Source organism: Erinaceus europaeus, chromosome X (assembly GCF_950295315.1).
Source record: "Erinaceus europaeus chromosome X, mEriEur2.1, whole genome shotgun sequence".
Taxonomy (NCBI): domain Eukaryota; kingdom Metazoa; phylum Chordata; class Mammalia; order Eulipotyphla; family Erinaceidae; genus Erinaceus; species Erinaceus europaeus.
This window is the reverse complement of record NC_080185.1, coordinates 37,525,599-37,541,797: the sequence shown is the minus strand read 5'-3', so window position 1 is coordinate 37,541,797 and position 16,199 is coordinate 37,525,599. Positions and strand designations below refer to the sequence as shown.

Genomic DNA, 16,199 nt, shown 5'->3' with positions numbered 1-16,199 from the left:
TTCTATTGTTGTTGGTTATTATTATTGTTATTAATGTTGTTGTTGGATAGGACAGAGAGAAATTGAGAGAGGAGAGGAAGAGAAAGACACCTGCAGACCTGCTTCACAGCCCATGAAGCAAGTGGAGAGCCGGGGTCTCAAACTGGGGTCATTATGCCCATCCTTGCGCTTCACACCATGTGTGCTTAACCCACTATGCTACCGCCCCCCCTTATCTCTTCTTCCACTCTCAATATCTCTCTGTCCTATCAAATAAAATGGTGGGGTTGTTTTAAAAATGGAGATCAATTCCTTCATTTAACAAGTATTTATGGAACCACTCTGTATGCCAGACAGTATTACAGGTGCTGGGGATTAAGCATTGACTGAAAAGAAAAGAAAAGAAAAGAAAAGAAAAGAAAAGAAAAGAAAAGAAAAGAAAAGAAAAGAAAAGAAAAGAAAAGAAAAGAAAAAACTGCTATTCCAACCCCATGTGATGCTATGGAGTTTAAATGAGGAGGAAATAAAATAAAATAAAATAAAATAAAATAAAATAAAATAAAATAAAATAAAATAGAGAGGTGTATGTATCATGGCACCAGAAGGCCTTCTACAAATACAAGGTTTAAAGAAACCCAACTTTCTTTTGCTTCTGATGATGATAAATCCAAGTCTCTGAGTAATAAAGAGAGAAGACTACACTTTTTTAAAAGTTCATGTGTTCCAATTCTCTACATACCACAGAAGAGTGAAACCATCTGGTAGTTGTCTTTTATTTCCATTCTTACTTCACTAATCATAATTAGTTCTATTTCCATCTATTTTGACCCAAAAGACATAGTATCATCTCTTAATTGCTGAGTAGTACGTCACTGAGTATATGTCCCATAAATTCTTTATTCAGGCATCTATCAGTGGATATTTAGGTTTCTTCCACACTCCAAGTACATACACAGAAAATATAAATAAATGACCAAGAAATCGCTCACTTGGGTAATGTGCCTGCTTTGCCATATGCATGACCTATGTGAATAAATACTTGCCCCTACTGCACTGGAGGAAACTTCAGTGGTGTGTGTGTGTGTGTGTGTGTGTCTGAATCAATTGGCCCAAAGTAACGAAACTCCTAGCAACAATAACAAAAAACAAAAAATGGGAATGGAGACAATTGAAAGATAACTCCTTTGCTACAACCACCCCCCCTTCCCTTCAACAGGGACACATGAGTTAGGTCAAGGTTTTAGCACCAACACCATACAGGGGGTATCAGATAACCAGAAGATGTACTGGTGCTGTGAAATCTCTCCCTGTACATGTATAAGACTCCGACTCCACCAAATAAAGTGAATAAACAGAAGACATTTTTGTTTGGAACTTGTCATTTTCCCCTTTCTTAGTGTCATGTTCACAGGAATGGCTTTCTCTCCAGGCCTAGATGGTGACTTTTACAATGCCAAAGAAGCCCACTCTCCATTTGGGAGATATAATTCTCCTATTCAAATAAAGGTGATCAAAAATAAATAAATAAAGATGATCCCTAGCTCAAGCATAAAATAAGCCCTTATGGTATCAGAAAGCACCCCCCATGAGGACCAAAACTACCAAAGACAGATGGGTAGAAAATGAGTCTAAAGAGGACTAAAACCATGAAATGGGATGGGGGGGGTGGGGGGCGGCTGGAAAGACCTTAAGTGAAATCTAGATTTTTAGCACATTTACATGAGGCTAGTTTTATAGATACAGTGATAGAAACGAACAATATAGTCATAATGGCAACAGTGACCAATAATACATAGATATATAAAGCTGTCCCTCTACCTTTTGAGAAAAGTTGAAGTACAAAGTGAGTGGAAGCAGGAAGTGGGTCCTTGCAGGTTTTCATGATTATGGATAGAAGCTAAGATTACTAGAAACCTTCCCCTGGCATGGCTGATGGCTGTGTTCTAGAGGTTAAGTCGCTGTACCTAAAACCAGGGGCTGGATGATAGCGGAGCGGTTAAGGGCACGTGACACAAAGCAAGGACCAGCGTTAAGGATCCAGGTTTGAGCCCTGGCTCCCCACCTGCAGGGGAGTCACTTCACAAGCCGTGAAGCAGGTCTGCAGGTGCCTTTCTCTCCCCTCTCTGTCTTCCCCTCCTCTCTCCATTTCTCTCTGTCTTATCCAACAATGACGACATCAACAACAACAATAATAATAACTACTACAACAACAACAAAAAAAGGGCAACAAAAGGAAAAGTAAATAAATAAATATTTTTTTAAAAGTACCTAAAACCAATGTCTTTTATTCTAACCTTTCACACTGTCAATTCAGAACACATTGCACATGTTTGGGGCACAGAGCTACCCTACCACAAGCACTAATACTCTCTTCGCAAATTATCTAATATGTTGTCTGCACACCGATTGTAAATTAGTACTATAAACAAATTACCAGGTTATGCCTCTGTTGACAACCGCACTTCCAATTTATTGGTCTGTTTCATCAACTTGAATTATTCCATGATGGAGCCTACCTCCTTGACCCTTTTCTGAGCAGAAAGGCTTCCTCAGGCATCTGAGTAATGAAACTATTGCTGCATGAGATGAGAAGTTGATCTAGGTGGATTTTTTTCCCTTTTATCATTTTTCATTTTCATTTTTTGGGGGTAATGGTTTATAGTGCGGTTGTTGACACATACATACAATCTCTCATCTTACTGTAACAAGTTTGTGCAGAAAAGTCTCACACCCAACCTGGGTTCTTCTCCACTATCATGCACCAGAACCCCAAAGCCACCCCAAATCACCCCTCTGTCCTTCCTGAGAATCTGTTGCTGTGGTGCAATACACCAAAACCAGTCCAAGTTTTACTTTGTATTTTCCTTTTCTGTCCTTGTTTCTTAAGTTTCACCTATAAGAAAAAAGAGGAATGAACCAGATGAATTTTAAGGTCATCTCTATCTCTGAAAGCCAGCTGTCCTACTGGTTACAACTGGATGTTCTGTTAACCAAGTGAATATCCTAATTTAAACTCTGAGAAAAGCAGAAAATGTCCTTCACTGGGTCTCCTAAACAGCATTGTTCTCATTAATAAGAATCTTAATATATTAACCTAAACTACAAAACACAAATTTAAAAAGGAACAGTTTAAATCCCACTTGTTTTCCTCCAAAAAAATTTAAATCCAAATCAAATCGTAATGATTTTTATTGATGGAAAATCGTGAGCATTTGCCACAGATATGTCCACATCACACTAAATATGTGACAAATGCTTAAGCATATGATTTCCTTCATCAAATGCAGTAATAATTCTATAAATATGGAACTGAAGTAGTTTATAATGCTATTAAATCCTGACACTGAAACAAATTATGTTTTCTGTGCTATAAATATATGTAATTTTTCAGCACTGATTGTGTGTCAGGCACTATTCTAATTAAGATGCATGTATTAACTCATCTAGTTGCTCCCAGTAAACCCTCAAAACAAACACGTTAAAAATAATATTTTGCACATAAGAAAATTGACACATGTAGGGGCTAGATAATTTATGTATGAACAGTATGATTCCACAATGATGCACTGGACAGTTGCCTTTTACTTACCTGCATCTACAAAGGAATACCTGTATCATTAGATGCAGGTGAGAGGTGACCAACGCCATTTCGCAGAGATACAAGGTCTGAATGGTAGACACAGTCTAGTCACTTGCTTCCTTATTCAGGCCTCAACTTACAATTTTCACATCAACAAAAAAGCATATTTTCTCCTTATCAATGGTCCTCATGACTGTTTCTAGCAGTTAGAACAGTGACAGTTGACTTTGAATTCTTTTTTTTTTTATTTAAGAAAGTTTTAATTAACAAAACCATAGGGTAGGAGGGGTACAATTCCACACTATTCCCAACACCCATTCTCCATATCCCACCCACTTCCCTGATAGCTTTCCCATTCTCTGTCCCTCTGGGAGCATGGACCCAGGGTCATTGTGGGTTGCAGAAGGTAGAAGGTCTGCCTTCTGTAATTGCTTCCCCACTGAACATGGGCGTTGACTGGTCGGTCCATATTCCCAGTCTGCCTCTCTCTTTCCCTAGTAGGGTGGGTCTCTGGGGAAGCAGAGCTCCAGGACACATTGGTGGGGTCTTCAGTCTAGGGAAGCCTGGCCAGCATCCTGATGACATCTGGAACCTGGTGACTGAAAAGAGAGTTAACATACGAAGCCAAACAAGTTGTTGACCAATCATGGACCCAAAGGTTGGAATAGTAGAGAGGAAGTGTTAGGGGGATACTCACTGCAAACTCTGTACTTCTGCTTTCAGGTATATATTTTGCAGTAGTTTATGGATACGTGTGAACATATGCTCTCTCTCTCTCACAGAAACTGGTGTATATCTAGATTTGGGGACTTTGTTAGAAAGTGAACCACCTGAGATGGAATTAGAGTATATTATGAAAGGAAAGGTCTCGCCCGAGTAATGAAGCTGAAGGGTTGTCATTCCACACATGTAGTCTCTGGACACAGTCTGAAGTGAAGCACGTTGAGGTGGCAATCGTTGTGTTGGTTAGGTTGTGATCTGCAGATGCAATATTATTTGATATGGATTGGGAGAGGCATACGGGAAAGTGGGCCCTATCCAATGGTTCCAGGACTGGGGGAAGTAGAGGCTCTATAGTGGAGATGTGAGGTTCCTACTGTCTTAGGGTTCAAAAAGACAATGGATAGTTATTGTTATCATCACATTATTTGGTAATTGGGTTAACTTTGAAAAGTCCTTTTGTTAGGGTTTGCTGTGCTATTGGTTGCTTCTATTCTACTTGGTCTAGTCTTTTGAGAGAGTCTGCATATCAATCACACTGCATATATTGAGAAAAGATTCAGTTTGTGTTTTGAAAAACTTCGAGACATACAATTAATTTTCCCCCTCTTGTATTAATTAGCTAGTGATGTATATGACTACATTTTACAAAGAGTGTACATAAAGACCATTCCCACCACCAAAAGACTGTGACCCATCCCTCCCACCCACTCCCACCCCCCACTGTCCCAGGAAGCTGCATGTCTACCCCTCACCTCAGGGTTATTACTTTGGTGCCCTACTTACTTGGTCAGGTCCTGCTTTTAGTTTCCCTTTAGATCTTCTTCCTCAACTTCTGTTGATGAGTGGAATCATCCCATACTCATCTTTATCTTTCTGACTTAGCTAACTTAACATAATACCTTCTAGCTCCGTCCAAGATGGGTCAGAGAAGGTGGGTTCATTGTAATTGATAGCTGCATAGTATTCCATTGTGTATATATACCACAGCTTTCTCAGCCACTTATCTGTTGTTGGGCACCTGGGTTGCTTCCAAGTTTTAGCTATTATGAATTGTACTGCTATGAACATATGAGTACACACCTCTTTTTGGTTGGGTGTTATGGAGTCCTTAGGGGTATTACCCCAGGAGAGGAATTACTGGATCATATGAAAGGTCCATGTCTAGCCTTCTGAGAGGTTTCCAGACTGCTCTCCACAGAGGCTGGACCAATTTACATTCCCACCAGCAATGTAAAAGTGTTCCTCTGTCCCCACAACCTCTCCAGCATTTGTTGCTGCTGTCCTTTTTGATGTATGCCACTCTTACAGGAGTGAGGTGGTATCTTAGTGTTGTCTTAATTTGCATTTCTCTGACAATCAATGACCTAGAGCAGTTTTTCATATGTTTGTTAGCCTTTTGGATATCCTCTGAGGTGAATGTTTTGTTCATATCCTCTGCCCATTTTTGGATGGGGTCACTTGCTTTTTTGTTGCTAAGTTTGCTGAGCTCTTTATATATTTTGGTGATTAGTTTCTTGTCTGATGTCTGGCATGTGAAGATCTTCTCCCATTCTGTGAGGGGTCTCTTTGTTTGTTTAATAGTCTTTGGATGTGCAGAAGCTTTTCAATTTGATGTAGTCCCATTGGTTTGTTTCTTCTTTAGTATTCCTTGAAATTGGGTTTTATTCATCAAAGATGTCCTTGAGGTGTAGGTGGGAAAGTGTTTTACCAATGTTTTCCTTAAGTATTTGATTGTTTCTGGTCGGACATCTAGGTCTTTGATCCATTTGGAGTTGATTTTTGTTTCTGGTGAGATAAAGTGGTTCAGTTTCATTCTTATGCATGTTACAACCCAGTTTGCCCAGCACCATTTATTGAAGAGAGTTTACTTCTTCCATTTAAATCTTTGGGCCCCCTTATAAAAGATTAGATGTCCGAAGGTGTGGGGATTTATTTCTGGGCTTTCAATTCTGTTCCACTGGTCTGTGTGCCTATTTTTGTTCCATTACCATGCCGTTTTGATGATGATGGCTTTATAATATAGTTTAAGGTCTGGGAGTGTGATGCCTCCATTTCTGTTTCTTTTCCTTAAGATGGTTTTGGCAATTCTAGGTGTTTTCATGTTCCAGATAAATTGTTGTAGTGTTTGTTCTATTCTCTTAAAGAAGCTTGGTGGAACTTTGATGGGTATTGCATTAAATTTGTATATGGCTCTGGGGAGAATATTCCTTTTGATGATATTTATTCTTCCAATCCATGAGCATGGGATATCTTTCCATTTCTTGGTATCAGTTTCTATTTCCGTGAGTAGCAACTCATAGTTTTCAGCATACAAGTCTTTCACTTCTTTGGTCAACTTTATTACTAGGTATTTGATTGACTTTTCTGAAACAGGAAATGGGAGTGATTTTTGGATGTCTTCTTCTTTAGATTTAGTGTTTGCATAAAGAAATGCCACTGATTTTTGTACATTGATTTTGTAGCCTGACACCTTGCTATATTGCCTAATAACTTCCAGTAGTTTTCTGCTGGATTCCTTAAGTTTTTCTATGTATACTATCATATCATCTGCAAATAGTGAGAGCTTGACTTCTTCCATTCCAATCTGTATTCCTTTGATTTCTTTCACTTGCCTGATTGCTATGGCAAGAACTTCCAATACTATGTTGAAGAGTAATGGTGACAGTGGACAGTCCTGTCTAGTCCCCGATCTGAGGGGGAATGCTTTCAGCTTCTGTCCATTGAGTATGATGTTGGCTGTAGGTTTACTATATATAGACTCTACTATCTTGAGGAATTTCCCTTCTATTCCCATTTTTTGTAGAGTTTTGAGCATGAATGGGTGTTGGATTTTGTCAAAGGCTTTCTCTGCATCTATTGAAATAATCATGTGGTTTTTGGCTTTGCTTTTATTGATGTGGTGAATGACATTGACTGACTTATGGATGTTGAACCAGCCTTGCATTCCTGGGATGAATACCACTTTGTCGTGATGAACAATCTTTTTGATGTGTTGCTGTATCCGGTTGGCCAAGATCTTGTTTAATATTTTGGCATCTATGTTCATCAGAGATATTGGTCTGTAGTTTTCCTTTTTTGGTCTGTCCCTATCAGCTTTTGGTATCAGGGTGATGTTGGCTTCATAGAAGGTGGAAGGGAGTATTCCTGTTTCTTCAATCTTATGGAAAAGCTTAAGATGTATGGGTACTAACTGTTTCCTGAAAGTTTTGTAGAATTTGTTTGTGAAGCCATCTGGTCCAGGATTTTTGTTGTTGGGGAGGTTCTTAATAATGGTTTCACTTTCTTTGTCTGTGATTGGTGCATTTAGATTTTGTAGTTCTTCTTGGTTCAGTTTTGGAAGGGCATATGCTTCTAGGAATTTTTCCATTTCTTCCAGATTGTCTAGCTTGGTGGCCTATAGTTCTTTATAGAAGTTTTGCAGGATTCTCTGGATTTCTGTGGTGTCAGTTGTGATATCTTCTCCACCTTTTACAATTCTATTAATTTGAGTCTTCTCTCTTTTTTGTTTGGTGAGTCTGGCTAGGGTTTTGTCAATGTTGTTTAATCTTTCAAAGAACCAACATTTGGCTTCATTGATCTTTTGTATGGTTCTTTTATTTTCGATGTTGTTTATTTCTGCTCTAACTTTAGTGATTTCTGTCCTTCTGGATGCTTTAGGGTTCCTTAGTTCCTCTTTCTCTAAGTCCTTGATGTGTGCAGTAAGGTTGTTCATTTGAGCTTCTTCTTGGTGTTTAATATGTGATTGTAGGGCTATAAGTTTCCCTCTGAGTACTGCTTTAGCTGTGTCCCAAATATTTTGATAGGTTGTGTCTTCATTTTCATTTGTTTCCAGGAACATTTGAATTTCCTGCTTGAGTGAATCTCTAACCCAGTGGTTCTTAAGGAGTATGTTGTTTAGTTTCCAAATTCTGTCACTTTTAATAATTGTCTGTCTGTTGTTAAATGTTAGTTTTACTCCACTGTGGTCTTAGAAGATACTAGGGATGATTTCAATGTTCTTGAATTTATTGATGCTGTCTTTGTGGCCTAACATGTGGCCTATCCTTGAGTATGTGTTATGTGGATTTGAAAAGAAGGTGTATTCCAGTTTTTTGGGGTGAAGGACTCTGAAAATGTCCAAGAGGTCTAGTCTGTCAATCTCTTCATTCAATTCTCTTGTATCTTTGTTGGTCCTCTGCATTGTTGATCTAAGTGTGAGAGTGGGGTATTGAAGTCTCCCACTATTATTGTATTACTATTGATGTATTTTTGAAATTCTTTCAGTAAGTGCTTGACGTATTTAGATGGTCCCACATTGGGTGCATAGATGTTAATGATTCTATTATTTCCTCTAGATTATTTCTTGGCTGATTGATCCTCTAATAATTATGTTTTGTCCTTGCCTATCTTTTATTACTTTATTTAATTTAAAATCTATTGTGTCTGAGATGAGAATGGCTGTTCCTGCCCCTTTTTCGGTCTGTTAGCCTGTATGATAGTTTTCCATCCTTTCACTTTAAGTCTGTGTTTATCTTGTTGTGACAGATGGGATTCTTGCAAGCAGCATATGGTTGGATTATGTTTTCTGATCCATACCCCTACTCTGTGCCTTTTGATTGGTGAGTTTAAGCCATTGACATTTATTGATATTATGGATTTAATGTATTGTAGTGCCATTGTTCAAAAAAATTTTTTTTTGTTTGCTCTGATATATTGCCAGTATTGTAGTGAAGTTCTTGTTTATAAGAGGTCTTTTAGAACCTCTTTCAGGGACGGTTTGGTTATGGTTGCCTCCTTTAACTGTTGTTTGTCTAAGAAGGTTTTGATCCCTACATCTAGTTTGAATGAAAGTCTAGCAGGATATATTATCCTTGGTTGAAACCCTTTTTCATTCACGGCTCAATAGGTATCTTGCCATTCTCTTCTGGCTTTTAGAGTTTGAGTGGAGAAGTCTGCAGATAATCTTATGGGTTTTCCCCTGTATGTGCCTTTTTGTTTCTCTCTTACAGCCTTTAGGATCCTTTCCTTATCCTTACTTCTTCTCATTGTGACTATGATGTGTCTTGGTGTCTTCAGGTCTGGGTTGATTCTGTTTGGTACTCTCTGGGCCTCTTGAATCTTGATGTACTTTTTGTTATTCAGGTCTGGAAGTTTTCTTCTATTATTTCCTCTAGATTGTTTGCTTCCCCTTCCTCTCTTTCTTCCTCTGGCAGGCCAATTATACGAATGTTACTTCTTTTGAGATCATCCCATATGTCTCTGTTGTTGTTTTCAGTGTCTCTCAATCTCTTTTTGAGCTCTTTCACCTCTTTCTTAGTTTTATCTAACTCATCCTCTGTCTGACTAATTCTGTTTTCTGCTTCTGTTAGTCTGCTTTTCCTTGCCTCAGCTTCTTTCTTCATTACAGCTATTTCAGCTTTCAGTTCTCTAATTGCCTCAAGATAATCAGTATTTTCCTTGCAGGTCTCAACTGTTGTTTCCCTAATACTGCCATTCCTTTCCTCCAATGTTGTTTTCATTTCTGTGATTAATAAGTTTATTATTGCTTGCCTACTTTTCTTATCTCTGGTTACTTCTGGCTGATTTGTAGTTTCTTCTGGGCTCTTGTCTTCATTCATTGGAGTAGCTGTTTTATTTGTTTTTGATCTACCCATTTTTTCATTTATGTGGGGTTTTTTATGCTCTGTTGTTCCTCAGTTGTTGTGTCTTGAGTACAAGCAACACTGTACTAAATACCTTTATGACAATTACACTCACCAACCTCAGGAATTTCAGTAGCAACTAAAGCAAGTATTGAAGCAGTTTAATCACTACCAGTTAGCCAAACAATTTCTCCAGTCCGTGAAAGAATAATAACCAAATCCCAGTGAAGAAGAAAGAGAAAAAGAAGAAGGGATAGCAAGAATAGACAGTTATGAAAGTCTGCTATCCACTGTATATTCTAGGGGTAACAAGAGGGGAAAGGGAACTAGAGCAGAGATACACACATAGAGAGTCCACTCTGAGTCAGAATTCTTCCCCAAAATAATTCCCAAATGTGTATCAGTGAATTCAAAAAAGCACACTGTTTGGTGGTGTGGGGGCTGGGGCCTGTGGCTTTGGGAGCTGTAGGATTAAGGAAGAACGGATGACAAGAATGAGAAAAAGAATAAAAAAAGAAAGAGGGAGAGAAAAAAGAAAAAGAACAGTCATAAAAGAGCGGTGAAAAGAAAGAGTTTTTTAATTAATTTATTTATTTTTAATTATTTGATTAGCTATGCAGGGTGAGGTGGGGGGGCTGGCTACTTAGAAAGAAAAAAAGAGCCAGAGGTTTCAGAAGGGTATAGACTTAGAATGAATGATACTCCCTTGTGGGGCAGGAATTTGGTAAAGACAGAAGCTCAGCAGGGGATTCTGCTAGGAGCTGGTCCCCAGGGGCTGTTTAGCGGTGGGGGAGGGGGGACTGCAGTGTGCTTAATAATTAAAAGGAAAAAAAATATGTTCCCTTTTTTCTACTCTAATTCTTAACCCAATTTAAGTTATAGTCACCTCCTTGGTGTTACCGCTAGGACCCCTTATTGACTGGCCTACTAAAGGCAGAAAATCCTACTGTTTCCAGAAGATGTGATCAGAGCTCAAGCCACTAGCAGCTTCTCAGTCCGCCATCTTCCAGCAACCCCCGACTCTGAATTCTTGAACTCTGCTAAATGTGCTGTTTGGAATTAACCTGATTCTCCTCCATTCATGTATTTCTCCTTCTAAATTGCATTTTCTAATTATCTAGCAATGCCACAAGAAATCATATGGCCTCTCTGAATAACCATTATTTATTCCCTTTTGATACAAAATGATGCTCTGTGGGATAAATAAAATAAATCATGTGGGTTGCTATTTTTTTAATTCTTTAGGCAGCTGACTAGTATATTCCTACTGAAATAAAAGTCATTGGCAGTGAATTGCATTATGATGCTTAGAAATTGTATGAAGCACCATATGTGAATAATATAATATGGAATGGGTATAAATGTCTGTGAGAGAATTTTATTTTTAATACATATTTTGTTTTACTTATTTATTGAATAAAACAGAGAAAAATTGAGAGAGGAGGGGGAGATAGAGAGGGAGAGATAAAGACACACCACCACCCCTGTTTCACTGTTTCTGAAACTTTCTGATGCCGGTAGCAACTAAGGGCTTGAACCCAAGTCCTTGTGCATAGTAACATGTGCACTCAATCAGGTGTGCTACTTCCTGGCCCCTCTGTGGTAGAAATTTCAATTGTAGAAACCCTGATTATAAGAGGGAAGAAGCTATTGCTGTGGACATCGAAGGCAAGATTGGTAGGGGGAAAAGTATGTAACAAAATATTTATACTGAATGGTTTGGCTGGGAACTAGACCCAGTGGTTTTTTTTAGAATTACTTCAGCTCTAAAATTCTACAGTACTATAAAACTGGAGCTTGTAGCCATTTCTCTTTTTCTTTTTTGTAGCCATTTTTCATCAACCTTCTGAGATCTTTGACCAACAAGCTCGTTGTAACTCTTATTGAGGACTAAATTTCAGTTATTAACCAAATATATCTTGAGTACTTACCTTGTACCACACAGCTTGCTGGCTCTCAAGAAGCCTACTAAAATGAGCATAACAGAAACATTGTCCTCAAGACATAGTAACATGGAGAATATAGACACATAGACAACTCATCATAGTAAAACGGGAAATTATAGAAAATGTGGGGGGCTGGATGGTGGCGCACCTGGTTGAGCGCATATGTTACAGTGTTACAGTGTGCAAGGACCCAAGTTCAAGCTCCCATCCCCCACTTGTAGGGGGAAAACTTTGCAAGTGGTGAAGCAGTGCTGCAGGTATCTCTCTCCCTCTTCCCTGTTGATTTCTGACTGTCTCTATCCAATAAATAAATATAATTTTTAAAAAAGAAAGAAAAAGAAAATGTGTGAGAAGTTGTCTTTGGGAAAACAACAAACAAGTCTTGATGGATAGCTCCCCTTGATGGTTCTATAGACACTTTCAGATTAAGGATTTCCAAAACAATTTTTTCTTACAAAACCTGTAGGAGCAGTGGAGAAAGTCAGAACAATTTCACAGAGACCATAGTATTTGCTCTAGATCTTGTAGGATGAAAAAGGGATAATTCAGGCAGAAGCAAAATCACAGAGACGTAAGATTAAAGTGTGTAGCCTATTTTGGTTAACAATGATAGTAGTCCTGTGGGACTGGTTCATAGAAGAGTGTAGTCAGAATCATAAAGGCTCTTGAACATCATACACAGAGCTTGGGTTTTGTCCTGTGACAGAGTGCTATCAGAAAATTATTTTATCTTTAAATTAAAAAAAGAAATTTTTTTCTTAATTATATGTTAGAGAGTGAGTCAATGATACTACCTCCCAAGACTTACTTTTTTTTTAGAATGAGAAAAATAGACAAAAGCAAAGCACTACTGCATCATCTGTGGAGTTTTTCCTATAGTTCCCATGTGGTATTGGGGATCTACAGTAATTAAAAATAAAACACTTCCACACATCTTTGGCTGTGATTTAACAAATAGGAAGTTCATTATATCACAGTTATTTTAGGTACAGCAAAATAAGCAATTGGGCAAAGATCAGCTAGTCATGATGGCAGAAGAGCCAGGAATCTTTTAAGCTAATTTTACCAGAGCTTGGCTTCACATGTTCAGGTCCCAAAGGGGAGCAGCATGACAGGTCCTATAGGAACCCACAGGAACTGAGAGCAAGAGCAGCTCCTAGCAGGAAAACACAGAGTTGGAAAAGATCCAAAAAGGATGCGGGCTGCTTTCAGGCCTTGCTTATATAGTCTCTCGTAACAAAATCCCTTGTGAGTTGGTGTAAATCTGTGGTATTCTTCATGGTCAGGCTGAAGTCAGTGGTATGCTAATTACATTCCAAAATCCCGAGCTGTATTCCAACAAGGATCAAACCCAAAGCCTCACACATATGAGGTGGGCACTCTACCACTGAGCCACAACCCCTGCCCAGAAGATTTCAAAGAGTAAAATAACTTGATAAGATTTATATTTTTTGAAGGATCAGTGGAGCATAGGTTGTAGAGAGAAATTAACCTGAGAAACCAAGTAGGCAGTAATGTAGCCCAGACCAAAAGAAGGATGGGAGTCTGATCTATGGTAATGAGAATTGTAAGAAGGCAAAAGAAGGCAGAAGGACAGAGTCTACAGGCTTTTCTATGTTGAAATAAATATGGCATGAGAGCTTTTTTGTTTGTTTCTGGTTTTTTTTTTGGGGGGGGTGGTTTGTTTTTTTTTTTTTTTTCCAGATAACTGTGCAGTTCTGGCTTCAGCCATATTGGATTTTTTTTTATGTTTGCTGCTTTTTATGTAAAATAGTATTTTCCTATTTCCATGAACTGTTTCAGTAACTCAAAGAGGCCCTCAGTGAGAATCAGAGTACCATAAACACAGCATTTATTTCCTATGGTGATAGCTGCAGCTGTCTCAGCCCTCTGGGATTATTGAGCAGGTCCAAACATGTCAGGTGCAATGTTGCTAGTCAAAATCGAGAGAATAATTAAATAAATAAATAATCAGAAAAATGAGAAAAGAAGCAGGAAAACCTGTAAAAACACACTTGGAAACATGGCATGTGTTTTTAATTTCTAGCAGCTGTCTAAACTCTGATCAAAAATTGCTTCAGATTATGTTTTCATAGTCTTTAATCCTAATGACCTAGTTCCCATCTCAGCTGGAAATTTCTGGTTCACTGAGAACATCCTTCCTTTATATTCTTCAAATATCTAACATAAAGCTGTGAGAATTTTGTACATGTTCTAAGGACCACCTGTATTTAGATGAAATGTAATGGAATTAAATTTTAAAAAAGCTAAATAGTTGTACCCTAAAAAGAACTTTGGTCCATACTCCCATTGGGATAAAGAATAGGGAAACTTCCAATGGAGGAGATGGGACACGGAGTTCTGATGGTGGGACTTGTACCCCTGTTATCTGATAATCTTGTTAATTACTATTAAACCACTAATTTTTAAAAAGTTAAAAAGTGAGGGAAGCTTGATTAGTAGAACTAAGCAACAGTGTTCGTTTGGCCTCAACTTGACTTGAGGGCAGGACTCTATTCATTCTATTATATTATCTCCATCCAACTCCCAGGAAAGTGTCTTTATATAGCATATGCTCAACAGATACTTGTTGAAAGATTAGAAGAGGGACTAATAAATTATAGGCATCACTCCAGTAACAAGAAACAAACTAGTTATGTTTTCATTCTGTCTTTGTCATATATCTAATGAACAATGGTTATTTCTAGACCTTCCCTTTTTTTACTTTCTTTTTATTATTAGTGATTTAATAATGATTGACAAGATTGTGGGTTAAGGGGTACAATTCCATACAATTCCCACCACCAGAGTTCTGTATCCCATCCCCTCCACAGGAAGCTTCCCTATTCTTTATCTCTCTGGGAGTATGGACCAAAGATCTTTGTGGGGCGCAGAAAATGGGAGGTCTGGTTTCTATAATTGCTTCTCCACTGGACATGGGCATTGACAAAGAACTTCCCAATTAAGATAAGCACTGTTAACCAGAATCTTATGTGAGAAAGACCAAAGTTGTGAGGGTTGGGCAATTAGGCATTGGTAGAGATTCATCTGATGAGATGAAGAGAAGGCATAATGACAGAAGGCAATATCTGAAGAACCATCATGTAGAAGGCGAAACAATTTTTTAAATTTTTTTATATTTATTTATTCCATTTTGTTGCGCTTGTTTTATTGTTGTAGTTATTATTGTTGTTGTTATTGATGTCGTCATTGTTGGATAGGACAGAGAGAAATAGAGAGAGGAGGGGAAGACAGAGAGGGGGGAGAGAAAGACAGACACCTGCAGACCTGCTTCACCACCTGTGAAGCGACTTCCCTGCAGGTGGGGAGCCGGGGCTCAAACCGGGATCCTTGTGCGGGTCCTTGCGCTTTGTGCCACGTGCACTTAACTCGCTGTCCTACCGCCCGACTCCCAAAACAATTTCTTTATATAGCTCTTACAGACAGTTCTAAAGAATGAGAGTGATCAAGAACTTTCAGCTCCAAGTAAAAAGTACTTTCTTATAATAATAATCAATGCTCCGTGCTAGTGTGGGTTAACTAAAATGTCTATACACTTCCAGTGACCACCCTTTTTCTTTTCCAGGCAGCTGAAAAATATCTTGCAGTAGAATATTATAGGGGAGAGTTCTACACTGAAAGGAACACTGAACCAAAAAAATGTATTTTAAACAATACTGCAATTTAGTGGGTCCTGTACAGTGTCTTTGAAAAAGTGAATCAGAACAGAATAAAAGCTATCAGAGAATATCATACAAAGCAACAGCAACTATGATTCTAAGCATTCTATTTCCAAACCATTTTTACACACATATGAACACATCTGCTGGGTTGTGGTAGAATATGCTGTGAATTGCAATAAAAAAAATGTTTGAAAGCCATTGAAATAAAGCTTCTACCAGTTTTAATATCTGGTGGTGCTTAGAATTCTTCTCTCTGTAACAGAGATCCAAAATTGCTGTCTATGAGAAAATGTGGTCTTACATGAAATCAGCAGAGCCATCTGTGTTTACCAAAACAACAGCAGACGGAGTGGCCCGGGTGCGGAAGTCCAAGGGAAAGTTTGCCTTCCTGCTGGAGTCAACCATGAATGAATACATTGAGCAGAGAAAGCCGTGCGATACGATGAAAGTTGGTGGAAATCTGGATTCCAAAGGCTATGGTGTGGCAACCCCTAAAGGCTCAGCATTAAGGTGGGTGGAATAATATAACAATATCCGTGTTGTTATAGTATTCCACCTACCCTGATGCATTTTGTTGTCATTTTCTTTCTTGTGGATTTTGAGGTAACTTTTAAAAGTTTAAAATCTACACTATTCCATGGAGTTAAATAAGACGGTAAATTACGGT

General features: G+C 38.4%; 1 protein-coding gene across 3 annotated transcripts in view; it reads left to right on the top strand.

Annotated features, from left to right (window-relative positions):
- GRIA3 (glutamate ionotropic receptor AMPA type subunit 3) overlaps nt 1-16,199 on the top strand; it is a 460,874-nt gene that overhangs the window by 419,982 nt on the left and 24,693 nt on the right. For all 3 annotated transcript variants that reach the window (XM_007524278.2, XM_060182793.1, XM_007524279.2), the window contains exon 13: nt 15,795-16,042. In XM_007524278.2, coding sequence (XP_007524340.1) covers nt 15,795-16,042 — 248 coding nt within the window. The remainder of the gene's footprint in view (nt 1-15,794; nt 16,043-16,199) is intronic.